The sequence below is a fragment of the Panulirus ornatus genome, chromosome 27 (genome assembly GCF_036320965.1).
Source record: "Panulirus ornatus isolate Po-2019 chromosome 27, ASM3632096v1, whole genome shotgun sequence".
In the NCBI taxonomy this organism is placed as follows: domain Eukaryota; kingdom Metazoa; phylum Arthropoda; class Malacostraca; order Decapoda; family Palinuridae; genus Panulirus; species Panulirus ornatus.
The window spans coordinates 16,671,520-16,693,099 of record NC_092250.1 but is presented as its reverse complement, the minus strand read 5'-3'; the positions used below and the strand labels follow the sequence as shown (position 1 = coordinate 16,693,099).

Here is a 21,580-nt window from a genome sequence, read left to right as displayed (position 1 = left end):
TATGTGCCATTATCTGCATTCTGTGAAGTCCACCGTACACTTCATTCACAACTGAATGAATTATGAAGGAAAGCCCCCCCCCCCCTTCGATCATTTCTCTCACATTCGACAAAAGAATCTTTTGAAGTCAAAGCTTTCGTGTATTTCAACCCCCCCCCCCCTAGAAGTAGAGAGAGAGAGAGAGAGAGAGAGAGAGAGAAATGTAAAAATCACTTCTTTCACACAATTTCAGTCTCTCTCTCTCTCTCCCTCTCTCTCTCTCTCTCTCTCTCTCTCTCTCTCTCTCTCTCTCTCTCTCTCTCTCTCACGACGAAGGGCTCCGGCATAATCAGTGGACGGCAGTGGGGGGGGGGGGGGTTCTCCTAACGCCCATGGAAAATCCACTGCCAAAAAAAATCACACTGACCAAAAAATTTACTTTTTTTTTTTTTCTAACGTAGAGAAACACCGTGTTTTTAGTTCTAACGTAGAGAAATACCGTGTTTTTTGTTCTAACGTAGAGAAATACCGTGTTTCTTTCTATCGTAGAGAAATAGTGTTTTTTGTTCTAACGTAGAGAAATACCGTGTTTTTTGTTCTAACGTAGAAAAACACCGTGTTTTTTGTTCTAACGTACAAAAAACACCGTGTTTTTTGTTCTAACGTAGAAAAACACCGTGTTTTTTGTTCTAACGTAGAAAAACACCGTGTTTTTTGTTCTAACGTAGAAAAACACCGTGTTTTTTGTTCTAACGTAGAAAAACACCGTGTTTTTTGTTCTAACGTAGAGAAATACCGTGTTTTTTTCTATCGTAGAGAAATACCGTGTTTTTTTCTAACGTAGGGAAATACCGTGTTTTTTTTTTCTTTCTATTCCAGGGGTGGATGACCCCTGGCTGTGTGTGTGTGACCTGAGGAAGATTCATCAACAGTGGATGACCTGACCCCCACCTACATCCTTGCACCCAAAGTCAACATCGGAACTTCTTGGCAGTCGCCGTGTGGTGCCAGCGCCTCGTGCAAAGGTCACAGGTCAATACAAGGTCATTTCACTGAGTTAGGGTCAAGGGAGGTCAAGCTAAAGGGGGGTGACCTTAATTAAGTACCTGACCTCTCCGTGTGGTAGTTTGGGGAAAGAGAAGATTAAGGTGGCCTTAAAACTCTGATATTGCTATGTAGGAACAAAGGTCAAAGGTCAAAGGTGAGGCTTAAGATGACCTTCATAATCTGATATTCTGAAACGAGGTCAAAAGTGAATCTAAAATGACGTCAACGCTCTGAAACCTCTGTAGCAAGGTCAGGGGTGAAGCCCGAGTGAACTTTGACCTGAGACCTCTGCCTGCACCGAGGTCAAAGGTCAAGCCAAGGTCACCTTGCCGTGGTGGCTCCCCCATGATGCAGTGATCTTAAAAAAGAAAAAAAAAAGTGAAATTTTCAAATGTCTTCCTATAACTGACCTTTCCATATATGAAATAAACTGACCTTACATCATATATCAAAAGTATTATCCGTGAAAGTGACGCACGGTGCTGAAATTCACCAATTAAACAGCTCTACCTCCCCCTCTTTGGAAACCATAGGTATACTGCCCAAGGAATTCCATCGGAATTTTCCAAAGTGACGCCGAATCTTGTGCCCAAGCGAGTAAGAAGGTAAAAAAGAGGCGTAACCGAAGGCGATTCGAACATGAGACAAGACCGCGTCTTCGCTGAAGGCATCGCTGAAGTCAACCACATCGAACGGAACACTCCGACAGCGATCTTTGTGGCCTCTCGCCGTTAACGGGAACCCAACCCACCGTGGTCAGCGATGGACGACCCCGACAAGAAACGGATACGGGAACTGAAGCTGAAGAAGGTTTACCGTTGGTATCCGTGGCTGGAGAAGTACCGGTTCTTTATGTTGGACTGGCTCCTGCTCTGTATCTTCGTGATAGGTAAGTACGTACGTGGGGGTTACGACCCTTGTACATCAACGCCTCCTGATCCTTCCTCCTCTTCTTCTTCTCCTTCCTTTTCTTTCTTCTTCTTCCTTTTCTTTCTTCTTCTTCCTTTTCTTTCTTTCTTTCTTCTTCTTCTTCTTCTTGTTCTTCTTCTTCTTCTTTCTTCTTCTTCTTCTTCTTCCTTTTCTTTCTTCTTCTTCTTCCTTTTCTTTCTTCTTCTTCGATTTCTTTCTTCTTGATTACAATTCCTCTCTCCATTTTTTTTCCTCTTTATCAAAGACCTATCTACGTTTTCCGTCACAGTTCTGATCAATTGATCAGAAATTAATGATATAATTAGAGAGTAATTATTGCTATTGGTTTCCGGTTATTTTAGGCAGTATAACTTCCAATGTAATTTGAAGGATATCATGGTAAGAATTATCTTTATTTCAGTGTAAATATAATTTCTTGAGACGCAATTATATTTCTAACTTCTGTCGGCTTCCTGAAGCGTAACGGTTCGCTTCCTGAAGCGTAACGGTTCGCTTCCTGAAGCGTAACGGTTCGCTTCCTGAAGCGTAACGGTTCGCTTCCTGAAGCGTAACGGTTCGCTTCCTGAAGCGTAACGGTTCGCTTCCTGAAGCGTAACGGTTCGCTTCCTGAAGCGTACCGGTTCGCTTCCTGAAGCGTAACGGTTCACTTCCTGAAGCGTAACGGTTCGCTTCCTGAAGCGTAACGGTTCGCTTCCTGAAGCGTAACGGTTCGCTTCCTGAAGCGTAACGGTTCGCTTCCTGAAGCGTAACGGTTCGCTTCCTGAAGCGTACCGGTTCGCTTCCTGAAGCGTAACGGTTCACTTCCTGAAGCGTAACGGTTCACTTCCTGAAGCGTAACGGTTCACTTCCTGAAGCGTAACGGTTCGCTTCCTGAAGCGTACCGGTTCACTTCCAGAAGCGTAACGGTTCACTTCCTGAAGCGTAACGGTTCGCTTCCTGAAGCGTAACGGTTCACTTCCTGAAGCGTAACGGTTCGCTTCCTGAAGCGTAACGGTTCGCTTCCTGAAGCGTAACGGTTCACTTCCTGAAGCGTAACGGTTCGCTTCCTGAAGCGTAACGGTTCACTTCCTGAAGCGTAACGGTTCACTTCCTGAAGCGTGACGGTTCACTTCCTGAAGCGTAACGGTTCACTTCCTGAAGCGTGACGGTCAGTGACAGAAACACCGACTTCCTGTAACGCAAAGTCGACTTCCTGAAGTGGGAAAGGTCAGGTCGCTTCCTGAAGTGGGAAAGGTCAGGTCGCTTCCTGAAGCGGGAAAGGTCAGGTCGCTTCCTGAAATGCAAAAAAAGGTCACCTCCTCAAATGTGATGGTCGTTGTTACAGCTCTTAATACGTAACGGCTTCCAGGGTCGTTATCAACATTACTGTACGACCCTTCGGAGGTCGCACACGACTGGGCTGTGCTTGAATACATCGTGCGCCTGGCAACAACGTGCTATATATTGTACGCCTGGCAACAACGTGCTTTATATCGTACGCCTGGCAACAATGTGCTTTACATTGTACGCCTGGCAACAACGTGTTTTACATCGTACGCCTGGCAACAATATGTTGTACATCGCACACCAGGCAACAACGTGTTTTACATCGTACGTCTGGCAACAATTTGTTGTATATCGTAAACTCGGCAACAACGTGTTGTACATCGTACGCTTAGCAACAGCGTGTTGTACATTGTACGCCAGGTAACAACGTGTTGTACATCGTACGTCTGGCAATAATGAATGTAACTTAAAAGAGTGACAGTACGACCCATTAACACGACAGTACAACCCTTGGACACGTCGGTACGACCCTTGAGGACGAGGCTATCGCGCCGAAGAGTCGTAACGTCGTGCTCAAGAGTCGTACCGCCGAGCCTCAAGAGCCGTACCGTCGTGCTCGAGGGTCGTACCATCGTGCTCAAGGGGTCCTACCGTCGTGCTCAAGGGGTCGTACCATCGTGCTCAAGGGGTCATACCGTCGTGCTCAAAGTGGTCGTACCGACGTGCTCAAAGGTCGCACCATCGTGCTCAAGGGGTCGTACCGACGTGCTCAAGGTGGTCGTACCGTCGTGATCAAAGTGGTCGTACCGACGTGCTCAAGGGGTCATCCACTCTTACCATAACGTGTGAAGTTACTGACTTTACAAGGGCACTTAAAAGACGTAGTTCACGAAGGCACTTAAAAGACATACTTTACGAGGGCACTTAAAGACGTACTTAAATAGTCTCTCGACCTAACTTAACCCTTGCAGTCAGTGGAATCACTGAACTCACTGAAATCACTGAAGTTTGGTCAAAGATTACCTAACTTAGGTTGCCAACTTAGCCTAATATACACGTAATTGGTTGATACTGCTGAGTGGGTGATGTAATCACCTTAATATTGGTCGTTAACTGTCTAATGGGGGGTAATGACCCTAAAAGTATTTAAGGGGGGGGGAAATGAAGGTAGGTCATTTAAATAAAGGGTATAGTTAGAGTGGATAAGATAAAAAAAAAAAAAAGAAATAATTGGCATTAGATTGACTACAGGGTGGAAGTAAGGGTTAAGGGGTGAGAAAACTGACGAAAGTAAGGGTTAAGGGACGAAGAGAAAAAAAAAAAGGGCAAGAGGGGGGGGGATGATGGGTGAGGTTTGAGTCGGGAAGAAAGGGTAGACCTAAGAACAAAAGGGAAGTGAAGAAGAAAAGGGTGAAAATAAGGGCTACGGGGGTGAAGCAAAGGGAGGAAGTACGAGCTTAAGGGGCGTGTGTGTGTGGGGGAGGGGGTGTGAAGACAGGTGATGGAGGTAAACAAAAAGGGGGACTGATGAAAGGGCTGGCTGGAGAAAAGGGGAGAAGGGGGAGGGATGAATAAGGGCTGACGTAAAGGGAGCCGAAAAGGGGGGGGTCGTAGAAGAGGGTGGAAACAAGGGTCAAAGGGAGCGACTAAGGGAGGGGAAGGGGGGGTGGGTGGGGGTGGTAAGGGGAGGGAAGGGGGTAGGTAGTGGGTGATGGTGGAGGGGAAGGGGAAGGGGGAAGGGGAAAGGGGGGGAGGGAACGCTGAGCAGTCGTCAATACGACTAAATTATTGATGGTGGGCAAGGGAGGGGGGGAGGGAGGGGGGAGGGGGAAGGAGGAGGAGTGGGGGTGTTTCAGGGGGAGGGAGGGGGGGAGGGGGAGGGGGAGGGGGAGGGGGAGCTTGGGGCGACACCACGTAAGAGACTGTGGGGGGCCCCCCCCTCCCCCACTCCCCCCCCCACCACGAGCAGCAACGTGGTTGTGGCTAGGAGTTGTGACGACCTGCTAGGATCTGGGTGCTGGGAAATGGTGGTAGTTCCTAGCGTAGGTCCTGGTGCTCAAGGGGTCGTACCGCCGTGCTCAAGGGTCGTACCGTCGTGCTCAAGGGTCGTACCGTCGTGCTCAAGGGTCGTACCGTCGTGCTCAAGGGTCATACCGTCGTGCTCAAGGGGTCGTACTGTCGTGCTCAAGGGTCATACCGTCGTGTTCAAGGGTCGTACCGTCGTGCTCAAGGGTCGTACCGTCGTGTTCAAGGGTCGTACCATCGTGCTGAAGGGGTCGTACCGTCGTGCTCAAAGTGGTCGTACCGACGTGTTCAAAGGTCGCACCATCGTGTTCAAGGGGTCGTACCGTCGTGCTCAAAGGGTCGTACCGTCGTGTTCAAGACTCTACCCTCGTACTCAAAGGGTCGTACCGTCGTGCCTAAGGGTCGTACGGTCGTAATTAGAGTCGCGTCACCCCTCCCTGCTATACAGTCGTTCTCTCACCTTAACTACTTCCTTGAATGAGGTCATTCTACCAATTACCCCTCGTTTCCCACAACAGCTTCTGACTCACAACTGTTGTGGACCTATAACTCACAACTGTTGTGGACCTATAACTCACAACTGTTGTGGACCTATAACTCACAACTGTTGTGGACCTATAACTCACAACTGTTGTGGACCTATAACTCACAACTGTTGTGGACCTATAACTCACAACTGTTGTTGACCTATAACTCACAACTGGTTCTCCCGTGGCTTACGGCCTTCTTTCCCCTCTTCCCCCCTCACCCCACAACCTGAATTGTGATTACCATGTGTGTGTGTGTGTGTGTTGGGAAGGTGATGGGGGGGGGGGGGGGTTAGAGGTCACAAACACACTCATTCCCGAGCATTCAAACTACTGTATGCCCCCCCCCCCCCATTTAACGGCTACATACTCATTTCTGTTACTCTATAAACAGTGAGTTTCCGGGGTTGTTTAAGGGGGGGAGGGGGGGTTGTTACCTAAGACACCATTAGCGACAGATGACCGAACTACCCTGGGATGTGCATTATAAACAAGGCCGGTGTCATTAAGGGTTCCATTTCATGGTGTGGTAACGAAGTCTCTCGTATGGTGATTAATTAACCCCTCCCCCCCTGATCAATTAACCCTCCCCCCCAAACACACACACACACACACTTCGTCCCCCCCCCCCCCCCCCCCCCCCGCTGGTGACCGGGGAGCAAGGCATGAGATAGACCGATAGATAGCTGGGTAGACCAGAAACATGCATATGGATGGATACGGACTGATTGGTCGAAGACCGATAGACCGAGGGAGATAAATGGCGAGACAGCGAGACGCAGATGAGAGAGAGAGAGAGAGAGAGAGAGAGAGAGAGAGAGAGAGAGGCGAAAAATTACAGATCAGAGAGAGAGAGAGAAAGAGAGAGAGAGAGAGAGAGAGAGAGAGAGAGAGAGAGAGAGAGAGAGAGAGAGAGAGAGAGAGAGAGAGAGAGGAACAGACAAGATAGACAGACGTTGTTCAAGCCACTTTGATCCCATTTCCCTGAAGTCTTTGCCTACTTCCCATCCCCCTTACCCCCCCACCTAGGGGGAGGGGGACTGTCGCTTCCCCATTGTGTGCCTCCCCCCTCCCCTCCCCTCCCCCCTACCCCCCACCTGTCTGTGACCCCGGGGTCGATATGACCACACGAATGGGGTCAACCAGGAGCCCCCCGGCCTGACCTCGACGGGCCACCACGTCGGGGGTGGGGGCGGGGGTGCGTTCCGTCGAGGCGAGGTCTTCGTCCGTCTGTGCTGGCACGGGCCTGTTTGACCTAGAGGGACCCACACGACTAACAGGCCACAACGGGTGTGGAGGTCTGCGTTGATGGAGAGGGGTCTGTCAGCACGGTGGTATGCGTGGGTCTGGAGGTGTCTGCCTTGAGGGAGAGGGTCTGTTAGCACGGTGGTATGCGTGGGTGTGGAGGTCTGCCTTGATGGAGAGGGTCTGTTAACACGGCGGCATGCATGGGTCTGGAGGTGTCTGCCCTGATGGAGAGGGTCTGTTAGCACGGTGATATGCGTGGGTCTGGAGGTGTCTGCCTTGAGGGAGAGGGTCTGTTAGCACGGTGGTATGCGCGGGCCAACGTCGGGCCACATCGATCATAGACGAAGAGGGTGGTCCGCTCACACGTAGGGGAACTCGGAGGTTCAGTTTGGGAGAGTGGTGTGGGTGTGGGGGGGTGTGGGTGTGTGGGGTGGAGGGGGGTGGGGGGATTCGGTTCAGTTCGGGGGGGGGGGGGATGTGGCGGCGGGAGGGGTCCGGTAACTTCCTGGAGTCGGTTCGGTCAGGGAGGCTCCGACGTCGGGGGTTCCGACACGGTCGACCTTACAAAGGTCTTGGGTTCGGCAGGCAAGACCCGAAAAACCCCCCCTTGGGTTCGGCAGGCAAGACCCGAAAAACCCCCTTGGGTTCGACAGGCAAGACCCGGAGGACCTCGTCGTGCTCAAGGGGTCGCACCGTTGTGATCAAGGGGTCGTACCGTCGTGCTCATGGGGTCGTACCGTTGTGATCAAGGGGTCGTACCGTCGTGCTCATGGGGTCGTACCGTCGTGCTCAAGGGGTCGTACCGGCGAACTCAAGGGGTCGCACCGTCGTGCTCAAGAGGTCGTACCGTCGTGATCAAGGGGTCGTACTGTCGTGATCAAGGGGTCGTACCGTCGTGCTCAAGAGGTCGTACCGTCGTGATCAAGGAGTCGTACCGTCGTGCTCAAGGGGTCGTACCGGCGAACTCAAGGGGTCGCACCGTCGTGCTCAAGAGGTCGTACCGTCGTGATCAAGGGGTCGTACTGTCGTGATCAAGGGGTCGTACCGTCGTGCTCAAGAGGTCGTACCGTCGTGATCAAGGAGTCGTACCGTCGTGCTCAAGAGGTCGTACCGTCGTGATCAAGGAGTCGTACCGTCGCGCTCAAGGGGTCGTACCGTCGTGATCAAGGGGTCGCACTGTCGAGGTCAGGTAGTTAAAAACGACCACCACCTCTATATATTAAAAAAAAAGGCCGTCAAATTTTCGCTGAGGTTTGATAACGTTTGAAGTTTAAATTAATGGTTCATGGACGCCATCAACGTCTTTTTTTTTTACTACACTTTATAATGGCGGTTTAAGACGTTCATAAACATTGAAAGCGGTCCAGGAAAGAAAAGATTTTTTTTTCCTATAAAGGCTTTTGGAAACGTTTTACGGGTTAAACAAACGTTATAAAAAATGCTTTTTTAAGAGGCTTTGAAAAAAAAAATAAATAAAATGGTCCTAATTCCATACCATTATCTATTGCCCTGTACGCAAGCGTGGGGGGAGGGGGAAAGGGGGGGGGCTTTGTTTATCATCGTACTTCCGTGGTCTGTCGTCTCTTCGTGGTTATCGTACCTCCGTGACGCATCATCGTACTTCCACAAAGGGCTATCGTACTGCCACAGTTTATAATCTGCTTCCTCCATGCACTCGAAGATCTGCCTCCTCCATGCACTCGAAGATCTGCTTCCTCCATGCACTCGAAGATCTACTTCCTCCATGCACATGAAGATCTGCTTCCTCCATGCACATGAAGATCTGCCTCCTCCAGGCACTCGAAGATCTGCTTCCTCCATGCACTCGAAGATCTGCTTCCTCCATGCACTCGAAGATCTGCTTCCTCCATGCACTTGAAGATCTGCCTCCTCCATGCACTCGAAGATCTGCTTCCTCCAAGCACTCGAAGATCTACTTCCTCCATGCACATGAAGATCTGCTTCCTCCATGTACTCGAAGATCTGCTTCCTCCATGCACTCGAAGATCTGCTTCCTCCATGCACTCGAAGAGCTGCCTCCTCCATGCACTCGAAGATCTGCTTCCTCCATGCACTCGAAGAGCTGCCTCCTCCATGCACTCGAAGATCTGCCTCCTCCAGGCACTCGAAGATCTGCCTCCTCCATGCACTCGAAGATCTGCCTCCTCCATGCACTCGAAGATCTGCTTCCTCCATGCACTCGAAGATCTGCTTCCTCCATGCACTCGAAGATCTGCCTCCTCCATGCACTCGAAGATCTGCTTCCTCCATGCACTCGAAGATCTGCTTCCTCCATGCACTCGAAGATCTGCCTCCTCCATGCACTCGAAGATCTGCTTCCTCCATGCACTCGAAGATCTGCTTCCTCCATGCACTCGAAGATCTGCTTCCTCCATGCACTCGAAGATCTGCTTCCTCCATGCACTCGAAGATCTGCTTCCTCCATGCACTCGAAATCTGCTTCCTCCATGCACTCGAAGATCTGCCTCCTCCATGCACTCGAAGATCTGCTTCCTCCATGCACTCGAAGATCTGCTTCCTCCATGCACTCGAAGATCTGCTTCCTCCATGCACTCGAAGATCTGCCTCCTCCATGCACTCGAAGATCTGCTTCCTCCATGCACTCGAAGATCTGCTTCCTCCATGCACTCGAAATCTGCTTCCTCCAGGCACTCGAAGAAGACTAAGTTGGAGGAGTGAAAACACCGTATCACGAGTCCAACTTACGTCGTCAGCGCCTGCGTGTGGGTCCTGGCATGGTCGGCACAAGGTGATTGAAACACACGAAGGCGTTGGGCTGGACTTACTTCAGTCCACGGTCTGTCGTCCCGTTTCCCCTGGGTGGGGTGGGTCGCCGTGGGGTGGGTCGTGGGGTGGTCGTGGGGGTGGGTCGTAGGGTGGGGCGACGGGACGGGACAGCGGCACTGGAAACCCACTTGTCTTGGCCTTTCCAGCTGGTGCAGAGGCGACTGGAAAACCTCAGGAGAGGAAGGACGTGTTGCTGTGCCACTCCCTCACCGGGAGAGAGAGAGAGAGAGAGAGAGAGAGAGAGAGAGAGAGAGAGAGAGAGAGAGAGAGAGAGAGAGAAGAGGAGCAGCAGCAGCCAGCTTTCCACGTCAACACCTCAGCATGGCTGTTCAGAGGAGGGAGAGAAAGTTTCCATTCTCGCTTCACACATCTCTCCTCCGAGATAGATCGATTGATAGATAGATAGATACGTAGAGAGAGAGAGAGAGAGAGAGAGAGAGAGAGAGAGAGAGAGAGAGAGAGAGAGAGAGAGAGAGAGAGAGAGAGCAGTCAGTCAGTCCTTGAAGCAGAACTTCCTAGTGAGCTTTTCCCCCTCCGAAACAGCTTAGGAGATCGAAGCAAAGCTTCCTCCTGGCTCTGCCAATCGCAGGGCTTTGAAATGATTAACCTGGCCGGACCCTGGCTTCCCCCCCCCCCCCCCCCCTGGAGGTGGAGGGAGTAGGGAGGGGGGAGGGAGGGGAGGGAAGGAAGGGAGAGGGGGGAAGAGGAGGGGTCTGGAAGTGAGGCGTGTTCGCAGAAGCAGTTTCGGGTCACCTTACATTCATAGACTCTATTGAAGGGGGATGGGGGGAGGGGGGTGTAGTGGTTTCTCACAACAGGTGTTAAGTTTCTAGTTCTCTACGGGTTTCTAATTGGCGGAGGTGAGGTTTCTGTATCTCTAGTTCCTGCTAGAGATACAGGGGCACACATTACAAACGGGTCGATATTTCCCTCCCTCATAATTTTTTTCTGTCTGTCTGCCAGTTCGTTTCTGTCTGCTTGTCTGTCTATTCTGTGTTTACTGACCTGCCTGTCCACCTATCCCTTTGTTTGTTGATTTGTCTGTCTTATCTGTCTCTTGGCATTTCTGTGACTCTGTCAGTCTGTTCTGTCAGTCTGATCTCTGTCTGACTTTCAGTCCGTCTGTTAAGACGTTATATATATATATATATATATATATATATATATATATATATATATATATATATATATATATATATATACTTTCCTCAACTTCAATTTTTATTTTCGTACATGAAACATTATGGCTTGAGGCGCAGTGAGGAGGCGCAGCCTCGCACCAGCTATGACTTGAGTGACTCTCATAAAATGAATTATTTCCTACAGGGGGGGTTTACTTCACCTCCAAGACATGCCATAACTCTCCAAGGGCCTAGGCGAAGGGAGGTTATGATGCCTTGAGAAACCCGTTTTGATTTATGGGGACAAATGATTTGTATTCCTGGGTCCTTTGTGTGTGTGTGTGTGTGTGTGTGTGTGTGTGTGTGTGTGTGTGTGTGTGTGTGTGTGTGTGTGTGTGTTGTTTTGATGGTGAGTTTGTATTTCAAAGTTACGGTGGATCCTGGTAGCTCACAGCCTCCTACACAACCAGATTGAAGATGGATATGGACTCCATCAACTTCCACGAATTACAGACGAGGAGTTCTTCCCCTTTCTCAAGTCCCCACCACTTCAGTTTAAGTCCCCACCACTTCAGTTTAAGTCCCCACCACTTCAGTTCAAGTCCCCACCACTTCAGCATTCGCCTGAATCCTATCGCTCAGGAAACTGAAGTCATAAAAAGAAAATAAACCAGTGTATGTGGACCCGTTTTCTACGACAGGGCTTCAATCCAAACCATCACTTGGCAATGCTCAAAAAAAAAAAAAAAAATAGAAAAAAGGAAAATGGTTGCATGAGAAAAAAAAAAGGCATTTTTATCGGGAAAAAAATGACCTTTTTTTTTAGACTCCTTAACTTTTCCAAAGATGTCCCAGATACATTCCTCCATTTTCTGAGAAATAGTGTCTTTTTTTTTCTTATTTTCACTTAATCAATAGTCTAGTAACAGAAAACATCGCGTGGTGTCACTGCTCCAAATAAGGTACATGTCGGAACGTCTACGAACAGAAAACGTCAGGTGGTGTCACTGCTACAGATGGGGAACACGTCACAACCTCTCGACCTTAAAGAAAACGACGTAAGGTCCCTCACGCTCGTTTTTTTTTTTTTTTTTTCGTTTTTTTCCCCTCCTCCTGTCCGCCATGGCGAGACAAATAGCAAGACTCAATTACCATAGATATAAGAAGGGATGGAAGCCACCCGTTTTCTAATGGAAATTCTCCAAATCCCTTTTTCCTTTTTGAATAAGACTTCCATGTTTTTGTGGAGCTTTAATCCCCCCCCCCTCCCCTCCAACGTGTTCATGAAGACGTGAATGATGAACAGATGATGTAAACTGAACAAATGAACATATCATGGGAGGAAACATTATGATGTGACATTACATAAGAAATTTTAAAAGATTGAAGAAATATTTGAGTTTTGTTTTCAAAATGAATCAATCTTATTTCTTTTCGTATCTAGTGATCTTAAGTTATTATTGTTCGTATGTGTTCACTCACACACACACACACACACACACACACACACACACACACACACACACACACATAAATGAAATTAGGCAAGAAACATGTTATATATATATATATATATATATATATATATATATATATATATATATATATATATATATATATATATATATATCCTGGAAGAGGTCTGTTATCATCTTTGTAAAAAGAGACGAGCTTACTTAAATTAAAACATGGTTTCCCACTGATGAACTCCCATGTCAATCTCTCTTTTTCCCTCTCACTCACTCTTCCATTCTTCTTCTTCTTCTTTTTGCAACGACCAACCAATTAAGGTGGTTGACCCTAGTACCAAGGATTCGCCTTTAAGCATAAAACGCATCAACATTTTACTTCAAATCCACGCGTGACATAATTTGCATCTCCTTATCTGTAAGAAGAGCTTATCATAAGTCTTCCTCTTTGTTGGATAATGTCTGCATGCCATTCTACTCCTACCTCACTATAATTTATGAGTTCCTCTTATCTTCCGCTATCGCGAACAGCCTCGTTATGACCCAACTCCACCTCCCCCAGGGTAGTTAATTCCTCTTCTGAATTCAGTTATATTCGTATCAATTCGTACCCAAACAAAATATGATTCCATACGAACTTTATTCTATCAAACACTGACACGTGAAATCAATTTGCATACGTTCCGGAATCTAAGGTAGAAGTTCTCTTGATAAAGAGATAAGAGAGACGTCTTAAGGGTCGAAATCCTCTCTTTTTCCCCCCCCCCATGATTTTGAAATTCATAAGGGTCAAAATCCTCTCCCCCCCCACCCCCCATCATTTTGAGATTTCATTCAAAATCGACTTGAAAGGCACTCACGTAGACCATGGAGGGAAGGAGGGAGGGACGGAGGGAGGGAAGGAGGGAGGGAGGGAGGGAGGGAGGGGCATCGAAGTGGAATCTTGCATGGAGGGGGGGGAGGGGGGTCGAGGAGGTAGAGGTATTTGAGTAGCCATGTCGTTGCTCGTTAAGAGCACCCCCCTATCCCCTTACCCCCCCCCCCCCCAGCGTCGTACCTGACCAAGAGGGAGGATCAATAAAGGGAGGAAGGAGGGAAGGGAGGGAAGGAGGAGGAGAAGGTGGGGGGGGGGGGGGGGAGGCAAGTGGTAGTGATGTGGTGTTCACACACATACAGTACTCCTGTTGCTGGTGTGTGTGTGTGTGTGTGTGTGTGTGTGTGTGTGTGTGTGTGTGTGTGAGCGTTTCTCTCTCTCTCTCTCTCTCTCTCTCTCTCTCTCTCTCTCTCTCTCTCTCTCTCTTTCAGAAGCGTCGTCTGAGACCGTTTTGAGTTATGATGCCACTGGTGAGCAGTCTCCCCCACACAGTTTTCGCTGTGGCTGTCGACACTCTCAGTACAGAACAGAACCCCCAATAGATTTAAAGAAAAAAAAAAAAAAAGATGGAAAATTTTTATAATTTGGATGTAAAATGGTGTACGTGACTAATGCGTATTTTGTTTTTGTTTTGTTTTGTCCCCCCCCCCATAAGTAGGCCACAATACTGTCCATCTGACCCTCTGGACTTCAGCACTATTGGCTTGAGAGAGAGAGAGAGAGAGAGAGAGAGAGAGAGAGAGAGAGAGAGAGAGAGAGAGAGAGAGATGGAGTTAAGTAGTCACCTCGTACTTTCCCAGTCAGCTCCCCCCCCCCCCCCCCACAGGCGCCTGTCACAGTAAAATGTAGATTACCTAAATACTTAAAAACTTTTAAACGGTAAATTTAGGTGCTCAACTACCTGAGCTGTTGTTAGGTGTACTTTTCAAGTAGGGCACGTAAATCCCGTTCTCTTTTGGGACACAAATCCCGTTCTCTTTATGGCCCCTTAGTTTATTCGAGTCAAGAGAGAAAAGAGCCCGTTAAGACTGGTAATCCATACACGAACCTACGGGTCTGTGGACCTTAACATCCACTGCTGAATTACGTCCCTATATTTACCAAGAAATTCGAGGACGAAAAAAAAAAAAGAATAAATTGAACGAAAAAAAATCGTTCGGTCATCTTTTTCTTGTCATTTCGTATCCTTTCATCTCTGATTCGTTCGTGCGGAGAATACTGTCACGAATTCCGTGGGGTGGGGGGGTATGTCCGTGGTTATATTCGTGGGGGGTGGGAGAGGTCAGGTCACGATATCATATAAATGACCTCAATATACATATATATATATAAATCGCCGTCTCCCGCGTCAGCAAGGTAGCGCATGGAAACAGACGAGGAATGGCCCAGCCCACCCACATACACATGTATATAAATAAACGCCCACACACGCTGATAAACGTACATACACATTTCAACGTACACATACATATACATATATGCACATGTAGACACCCACACTTGCCGCCTTCATCCATTCCCGTCGCCACCCCGCCACACATGATATAGCACCCCCCCTCCCCCTCCTCCTTCCTCCTCTAGCGAGGTAGCGCAAGGGAAATTAAACAACAAAGGCCACATTCGTTCACACTCAGTCTCCAGCTGTCATGTGTCATGCACCGAAACCACAGCTCCCTTTCCACATCCAGGCCCCACAGACCTTTCCATGGTTTACCCCAGACACACTTTTATATCTATATCTACACATACGAAATTGGTGTCCTGTAAAAAAAACTATGACACACACCAGTAAAAAAAAAATTATTTACAATTTACAATTATTCCTTCTTTTTTTTCATTTCGAAAATTTGGACTTCCAAAATTACCCCAGGAACTGCAGAATTGATCCGAGGGTTGAGCGATCAATCTCTCCCACTGGCAAAAAAGGATAAAGGATTAATCTTTGAGAAGCGATGATCAATCTTAAGACATCGCGTGACCAAGACGTTTCGTTGTCTGGTAGAATAATCGCGAAACTGCCCGTTGGCAATGCGTATCCGAACTTGGCGCCTGCGTAACCGAACTTGGCACCAACCGTCCAAACTTGGCACTGCGTAATCGAACTTGGCACTGACTATCCGAACTTGGCATTTGCGTAACCGAACTTGGCATTTGTGTAGTTGAACTTGTCACCTGACCATCCGAACTGGGCGCAGACTATCCGAACTTAGCATTAACCGTCCAAACTATGGACTACTATCCGAACTTAATACACCTGTGTGCGTGTGTGTGTGTGTGTGTGTGTTGTGTGTGTGTGTGTGTGTGTGTAAAACTTTGCATTGCTTATCCGAAATCAAAACATCACTGTATAACGAATGTTTCCTTCAATTATCAAGTTTTCTTTACACACATACTCTGTCGCTAAGTTATCTTAACGAGCTATCAAGTTATCTAATTTTCTTTACCAAGTTGTATGAGTGGATGGGCCATTTTCGTCTCTTTCCTGGCGCTACCTCGCTGACGCGGGAAACAGCGGTTAAGTATAATATATATATATATATATATATATATATATATATATATATATATATATATATATATATATATATATATATATGGTAATAAAAAGAGTGTGGTTGAGAGAGCAGAAGAGGGTGTTTTGAAATGGTTTGGTCACATGGAGAGAATGAGTGAGGAAAGATTGACCAAGAGGATATATGTGTCACAGGTGGAGGGAATGAGGAGAAGTGGGAGACCAAATTGGAGGTGGAAGGATGGAGTGAAAAAGATTTTGAGTGATCGGGGCCTGAACATGCAGGAGGGTGAAAGGCGTGCAAGGACTAGAGTGAATTGGAACGATGAGGTATACCGGGGTCGACGTGCTGTCAATGGATTGAACCAGGGCATGTGAAGTGTCTGGGGTAAACCATGGAAGGTTTTGTGGGGCCTGGATGTGGAAAGGGAGCTGTGGTTTCGGTGCATTATACATGACAGCTAGAGACTGAGTGTGAACGAATGTAGCCTTTGTTGTCTTTTCCTAGCGCTACCTCGCGCACATGCGGGGGGAGGGGGTTTTCATTTCATGTGGCAGAGTGGCGACGGGATTGAATAGGGGCAGACAGTATGACATATGTACATGTGTATATATGTATATGTCTGTGTGTGTATATATATGTATACGTTGAGATGTATAGGTATGTATATGTGCGTGTGTGGACATGTATGTATATACATGTGTATGTGGGTGGGTTGGGCCATTCTTTCGTCTGTTTCCTTGCGCTACCTCGCTAACGCGGGAGACAGCGACAAAGTATAATAAAATAGAATAATAAACACACACACACACACACATACCCCGTTTTCCATTCGCCTTAGACTCCCACGACCCAAAAATGACCCATGCAAACATAGGAAACGTATGCTAAAAAGAAAAAAAAAATAAAAGTTACCCCACATACACTCACGCAAAGATAAAAGCAAAACAAAGATTTTTTTCGCGTAATCTCAGGGTAAAACACAACTTCCTGGCCTTATAATTATACACTGAAAACAATGTTCAATAATTCATTGCGCATGCGGTAATAGTGAAATATTTACGCGTTGGCAACTGCTGCTGCTGCCTGATGCACGATGACATACCGGCACATACACGAGGCCACACGATTCCCGAAAGCGCTTTCATGCCAGCCTCGTACCACGTAAATCTTTAACGGCTGTTCAACGAAGCCTTAGCTTGGGGGGTAGGGGTGGGGGGGTGAGGGGTATGTATTGTGTGTTCTGTATCGGATGGGATCAGGGCGCCTGCGTCAGTTCCTGGCACGCCAGTGGGTTACGTTCGTACAAGAATATTTTTCCGCGGTACGATAACTCCCGCAAGACTTACCGGCACCGCTTGACGCGTTAATTGTCGACTGATTATGTTCCCCTCTTTCTCTAAATGGCTGGAAAATAAAAAATAAATAAATTCCTTGCCCCTTAACCGTATCTTTATTGTTGACGTTCAAGTAAACACTGGATTTAAGTACGTAGAAGTAAACAGCTCTGAGATTTAAATGTTGCCATCAGTCATTAGTGAAAATGTTGTATAGGTTCCCTGTTATTTAAGAAAAAAACGGTCTTCAAATCCCTTCGTCAGCTGATGGCTTTATGATTATGTTAATCCCCAATGACGCAATACGCTGTTGCACTGCGTTGGGCATGACGCGTCAGTGTTACGTAATCAATAAAGTCTTGCCAGTAATGTCATGTGAGTTTCGGACGCAATAATCGTTCGTTTTACTACCGTGTTTGTTATAATACAGCGAGGGAAATCAAGACAGAAGGGGCTTCTAGTACAAACAGATTATCCGTACTTTTATTTACCGTTTCTCTTGTTGGCGAGGTAGCGCCGGGAACAGACGAAGGAATGGCCTTATTCGCTTGTAATCCATTCTCTAGCTCTCATGTATAATGCACATAAACTAAGAGTTCCCCTATCCACACCCAAGCCCCAAACACCATCATATACCCTGGTTCAGGTCAATGAAAGCACGTCGCCCCCTGTATACCATACATTGCTCCAATTCGCTCTATCTCTTGCACGCCTCGCACCTTCCTGCACGTTCGGGTCCCGAAAGCTCAAAAGAATCTTTCACTCCATCCATCTCCTTGGTTTTACCCTTCCCCCGTGTTCCCACCACTTCTGACATGTCTACCCCTCTTAAGTCAACCTTTCCTCACTCATCCTCTCCATTTGTCCAAACCATTACAGCACACCATACTTCAGGTATCCCATACACACTTCTTTTACAACCACACGTCTCTCTCTTATTTATATTCAAACGGCTCTCCCTACACCACATACTGTCTTCAAATATGCCAATGCCAACACATCCCGCCTTCTTCCTCCGTACTTCTTATCGACGGGTCACGCCTCGCCTCCATACAACACCGTCGGGACCACTATATCCTCGAACATACCCATCTCTGCTCTGACAGACAGCGACCTCTCTTTCCACACACACACACACACACACACACACACACACACACACACACACACACTCACACACACACACAGCGAGGCGTTGCTGGCTCCACGGGAGACATTAGTCACAAGGTTCCTAATAGCCCGGGTTCGTATACCAGTGCATTTATCTAATCAATACAGAACCCCCAGAGCGTTGACATGAGGCATAACGTGGCCCACCGCTGTATCCCCTCCTGTAACATGAGGTGTGAGGAAGATGGAAAACGGTAGACGCTTGGAACCTATGTATATATATATGAATCCCTCATAAATTTGAGTCGTGGGTCTCATGTGTTTGAGTACAGTCCCTCATGAATATGAGTCGTGGGTCTCACGAATTTATGAGTACAGTCCCTCATGAATATGAGTCGTGGGTCTCACGAATTTATGAGTACAGTCCCTCATGAATATGAGTCGTGGGTCTCACGGATGTATGAGTAAAGTGCTTCATGAATTTGAGTCGAAGGTCTCACGAATTTATGAGTACAGTCCCTCATGAATTTGAGTGGTGGGCCTCATGGATGTATGAGTACAGTCCCTCATGAATATGAGTCGTGGGCCTCATGGATGTATGAGTATAGTCCCTCATGAATTGGAGTCGAGGGGAAATGTAATCAAATTCGCTCATTTGATTACATAACAACGTAATTCAGGACGCTAATTAGCACCACTAATAACGCACCACCAAGATCCCAAGCACTAATTACCACCCCTAATTACGCGCCAGCATGATCACATGCCCTAATTAGCACCCATAATTACGCACTAGCATGATCACATGCCCTAATGAGCACCCCTAATTACGAACCAGCATGATCACATGCCCTAATGAGCACCCCTAATTACGCACCAGCATGATCACATGCCCTAATTAGCACCCCTAATTACGAACCAGCATGATCACATGCCCTAATGAGCACCCCTAATTACGCACCAGCATGATCACATGCCCTAATTAGCACTCCTAATTACGCACCAGCATGATGCCATGCATAAATCAACCTAATCTAGTCTACTCCTAATTATGATTCCACGTCCTAATTACCGTCAAATGATTGCACGATCTCGCGCGCTAACTGGCGCCATCTCCACGCACGCGCACGGGCGCGCATTCCCGAATTAAACTTGCGAGGGGGAAAAAAAAATGAACACGGGTGCTTAGTGTGTTTACACGGTGGTGGGGGAGGGGCGTGGTGCATACACGGGGAGGGAGGGAGGGAAGGGAAGGGGGGGGAGGGAAGGGGGGGAGGGGGGAAGGGGGGGAGGGGGAGGGAGGGGTTATGGTTGCCGTGCATACCTTCCTTCCCCCCCCCCCTCCTACACACACATACACACACACACACACATACACACACACCTACACACACACACATACACACACACACACACACACACACACACACACACATACACACACACACACACACACACACACACACACGTGGCTAATCAGATACACAAGACATAAACTTTCCCTCCCTCGCCTTTGAGCTTCTTGTGAATTGATTAACGCCGATGAGGTAAACAACCCAACTGGGAGAGAAGAGGGAGGGAGGGGCGGATAGGTGTGTGTGTGTGTGTGTGTGTGTCCGTACGACATCATAACCTCACTATCCTGTCTTGAACGACCTCTCCATCATGACCGCCCAGGTCACCACTATACGTCCTTATTGACCTTATTAAGGCAAAAAAGGTCAGGTCCAGAATGGCCCCCCAGAGAGGTCAAAGTTCACGGTCAAAGATTCATTTTTCTTTTTTTTATTTACTCCGGTACGTGACTGCCGTGAGGCCGCCGCTGTCAGACGTACGATTAATGAAGTGGACGCCGCCGCTGCCAGACGCGCGACAATACACGTCGTACAGTTGAGAGGGTTAGGGCTGATGACCCGCTAATGAGATTATTTGAGAAGTAATTAATGGAGATCATTATTAGACACAAGTTCTAAATACTCCTTGTTATGCTGATAGCAGTTATCACATAACGGTACGACCCTTGAGCACGACGGTACGACCCTTGAGCACGGCGGTACGACCCTTGAGCACAACGGTACGACCCTTGAGCACGACGGTACGACCCTTAAGCACGACGGTACGACCCTTGAACACGACGGTACGACCCTTGAACCCGGCGCTGCCCCTCCCGGTACCAAAACCATTAACCTGGCCACGCCACTAACCCCCCCTTAGCACCACTACCCCTCCACCCCATTACCATTAACCCCATTAAGCCAGTGTGTACCGAGAGGCGACAGACCTGACCCCGTTTTCTGTGGAGGCCTACCTGGGTTAAGCTCTGGAGCTCTAAATACCGTTTTCTATGAGGGTCTGCGTCAAATTACAGCTCTAACTAACACCCTCCCCCCCCCCCCCCCCCCCCCTCCCCTGGAGCTCGAAATCTTTCTTTTTTCCCTGTGAGGCTAGTCCAAATGAGAACCCTACAACCGTTTTCTGTGAAGTTCAGTGTGGAATAGGACCCCGAAATCCGTTTTCTGTGAAGTTCAGTGTAATGTAGGACCCCAAAATCCGTTTTCTGTGAAGTTCAGTGTAAAACAGGACCCCGAAATCCGTTTTCTGTTAAGCCTGCGTCAAGTTAAGAGCTCCGAAACTCGTATTTTTGAAGCCCACGTCAAACTACAGCCCTGAAACAGTTTTCTTTCGTGTGTCAAATTTGAGCTCTGAACCTCATTTTCTGTGGAGCCCGAGTCAAACAAGAGAGCCCCCCCACCCCCCGTTTTCTGTGAAGCCCGCGTCACATCAGCGGCTAACTTCCCCCCCTAAATAGTTCAATCTTGTTTCCGTCGCTATCAGGCATCGTTTAGAGAGAGAGAGAGAGAGAGAGAGAGAGAGAGAGAGTTGCCGATTCGTCTAATACAAAATATTAATACATTTCCATTCAGCTGCTGTAGTCAGATTTAACAACAAATATTCATTTAACTTAAATATCTAATTCTAACTCAAACATTCAATTCAATCTAAAAATCTAATTCAAAATAAAATATTCATTAATCTAGAAATGTAATTCTAACTCAATCATCAATTTAATCGAGAAATCTAATTCTAACTCAAATATTTATTTAATCTAGAAATATAATTCTAACTCAAATATTCATTTAATCTAGAAATCTAATTCTAACTCACTCTAATCACCGGAACGAGCTTAATTAGCCATATCAAGGTAATTAGAACTTTTGTCATAATTGTATTGATAATTACATACGTAAAATGAGGGAATATAGCCCTTGCAGACAACTCACGTTACGTCATGATAAGTTTCGTCACGTCATGATACGAAACTTTTG

General features: G+C 47.6%; 1 protein-coding gene across 1 annotated transcript in view; it reads left to right on the top strand.

Moving 5' to 3' along the window:
* Positions 1-21,580, top strand: part of LOC139757675 (uncharacterized) — a 344,152-nt gene that overhangs the window by 12,735 nt on the left and 309,837 nt on the right. The window contains exon 2 of the mRNA XM_071678439.1: positions 859-1,915. Within this exon, the coding sequence (XP_071534540.1) occupies positions 1,789-1,915 (127 nt within the window). The 5' untranslated portion in view covers positions 859-1,788. The remainder of the gene's footprint in view (positions 1-858; positions 1,916-21,580) is intronic.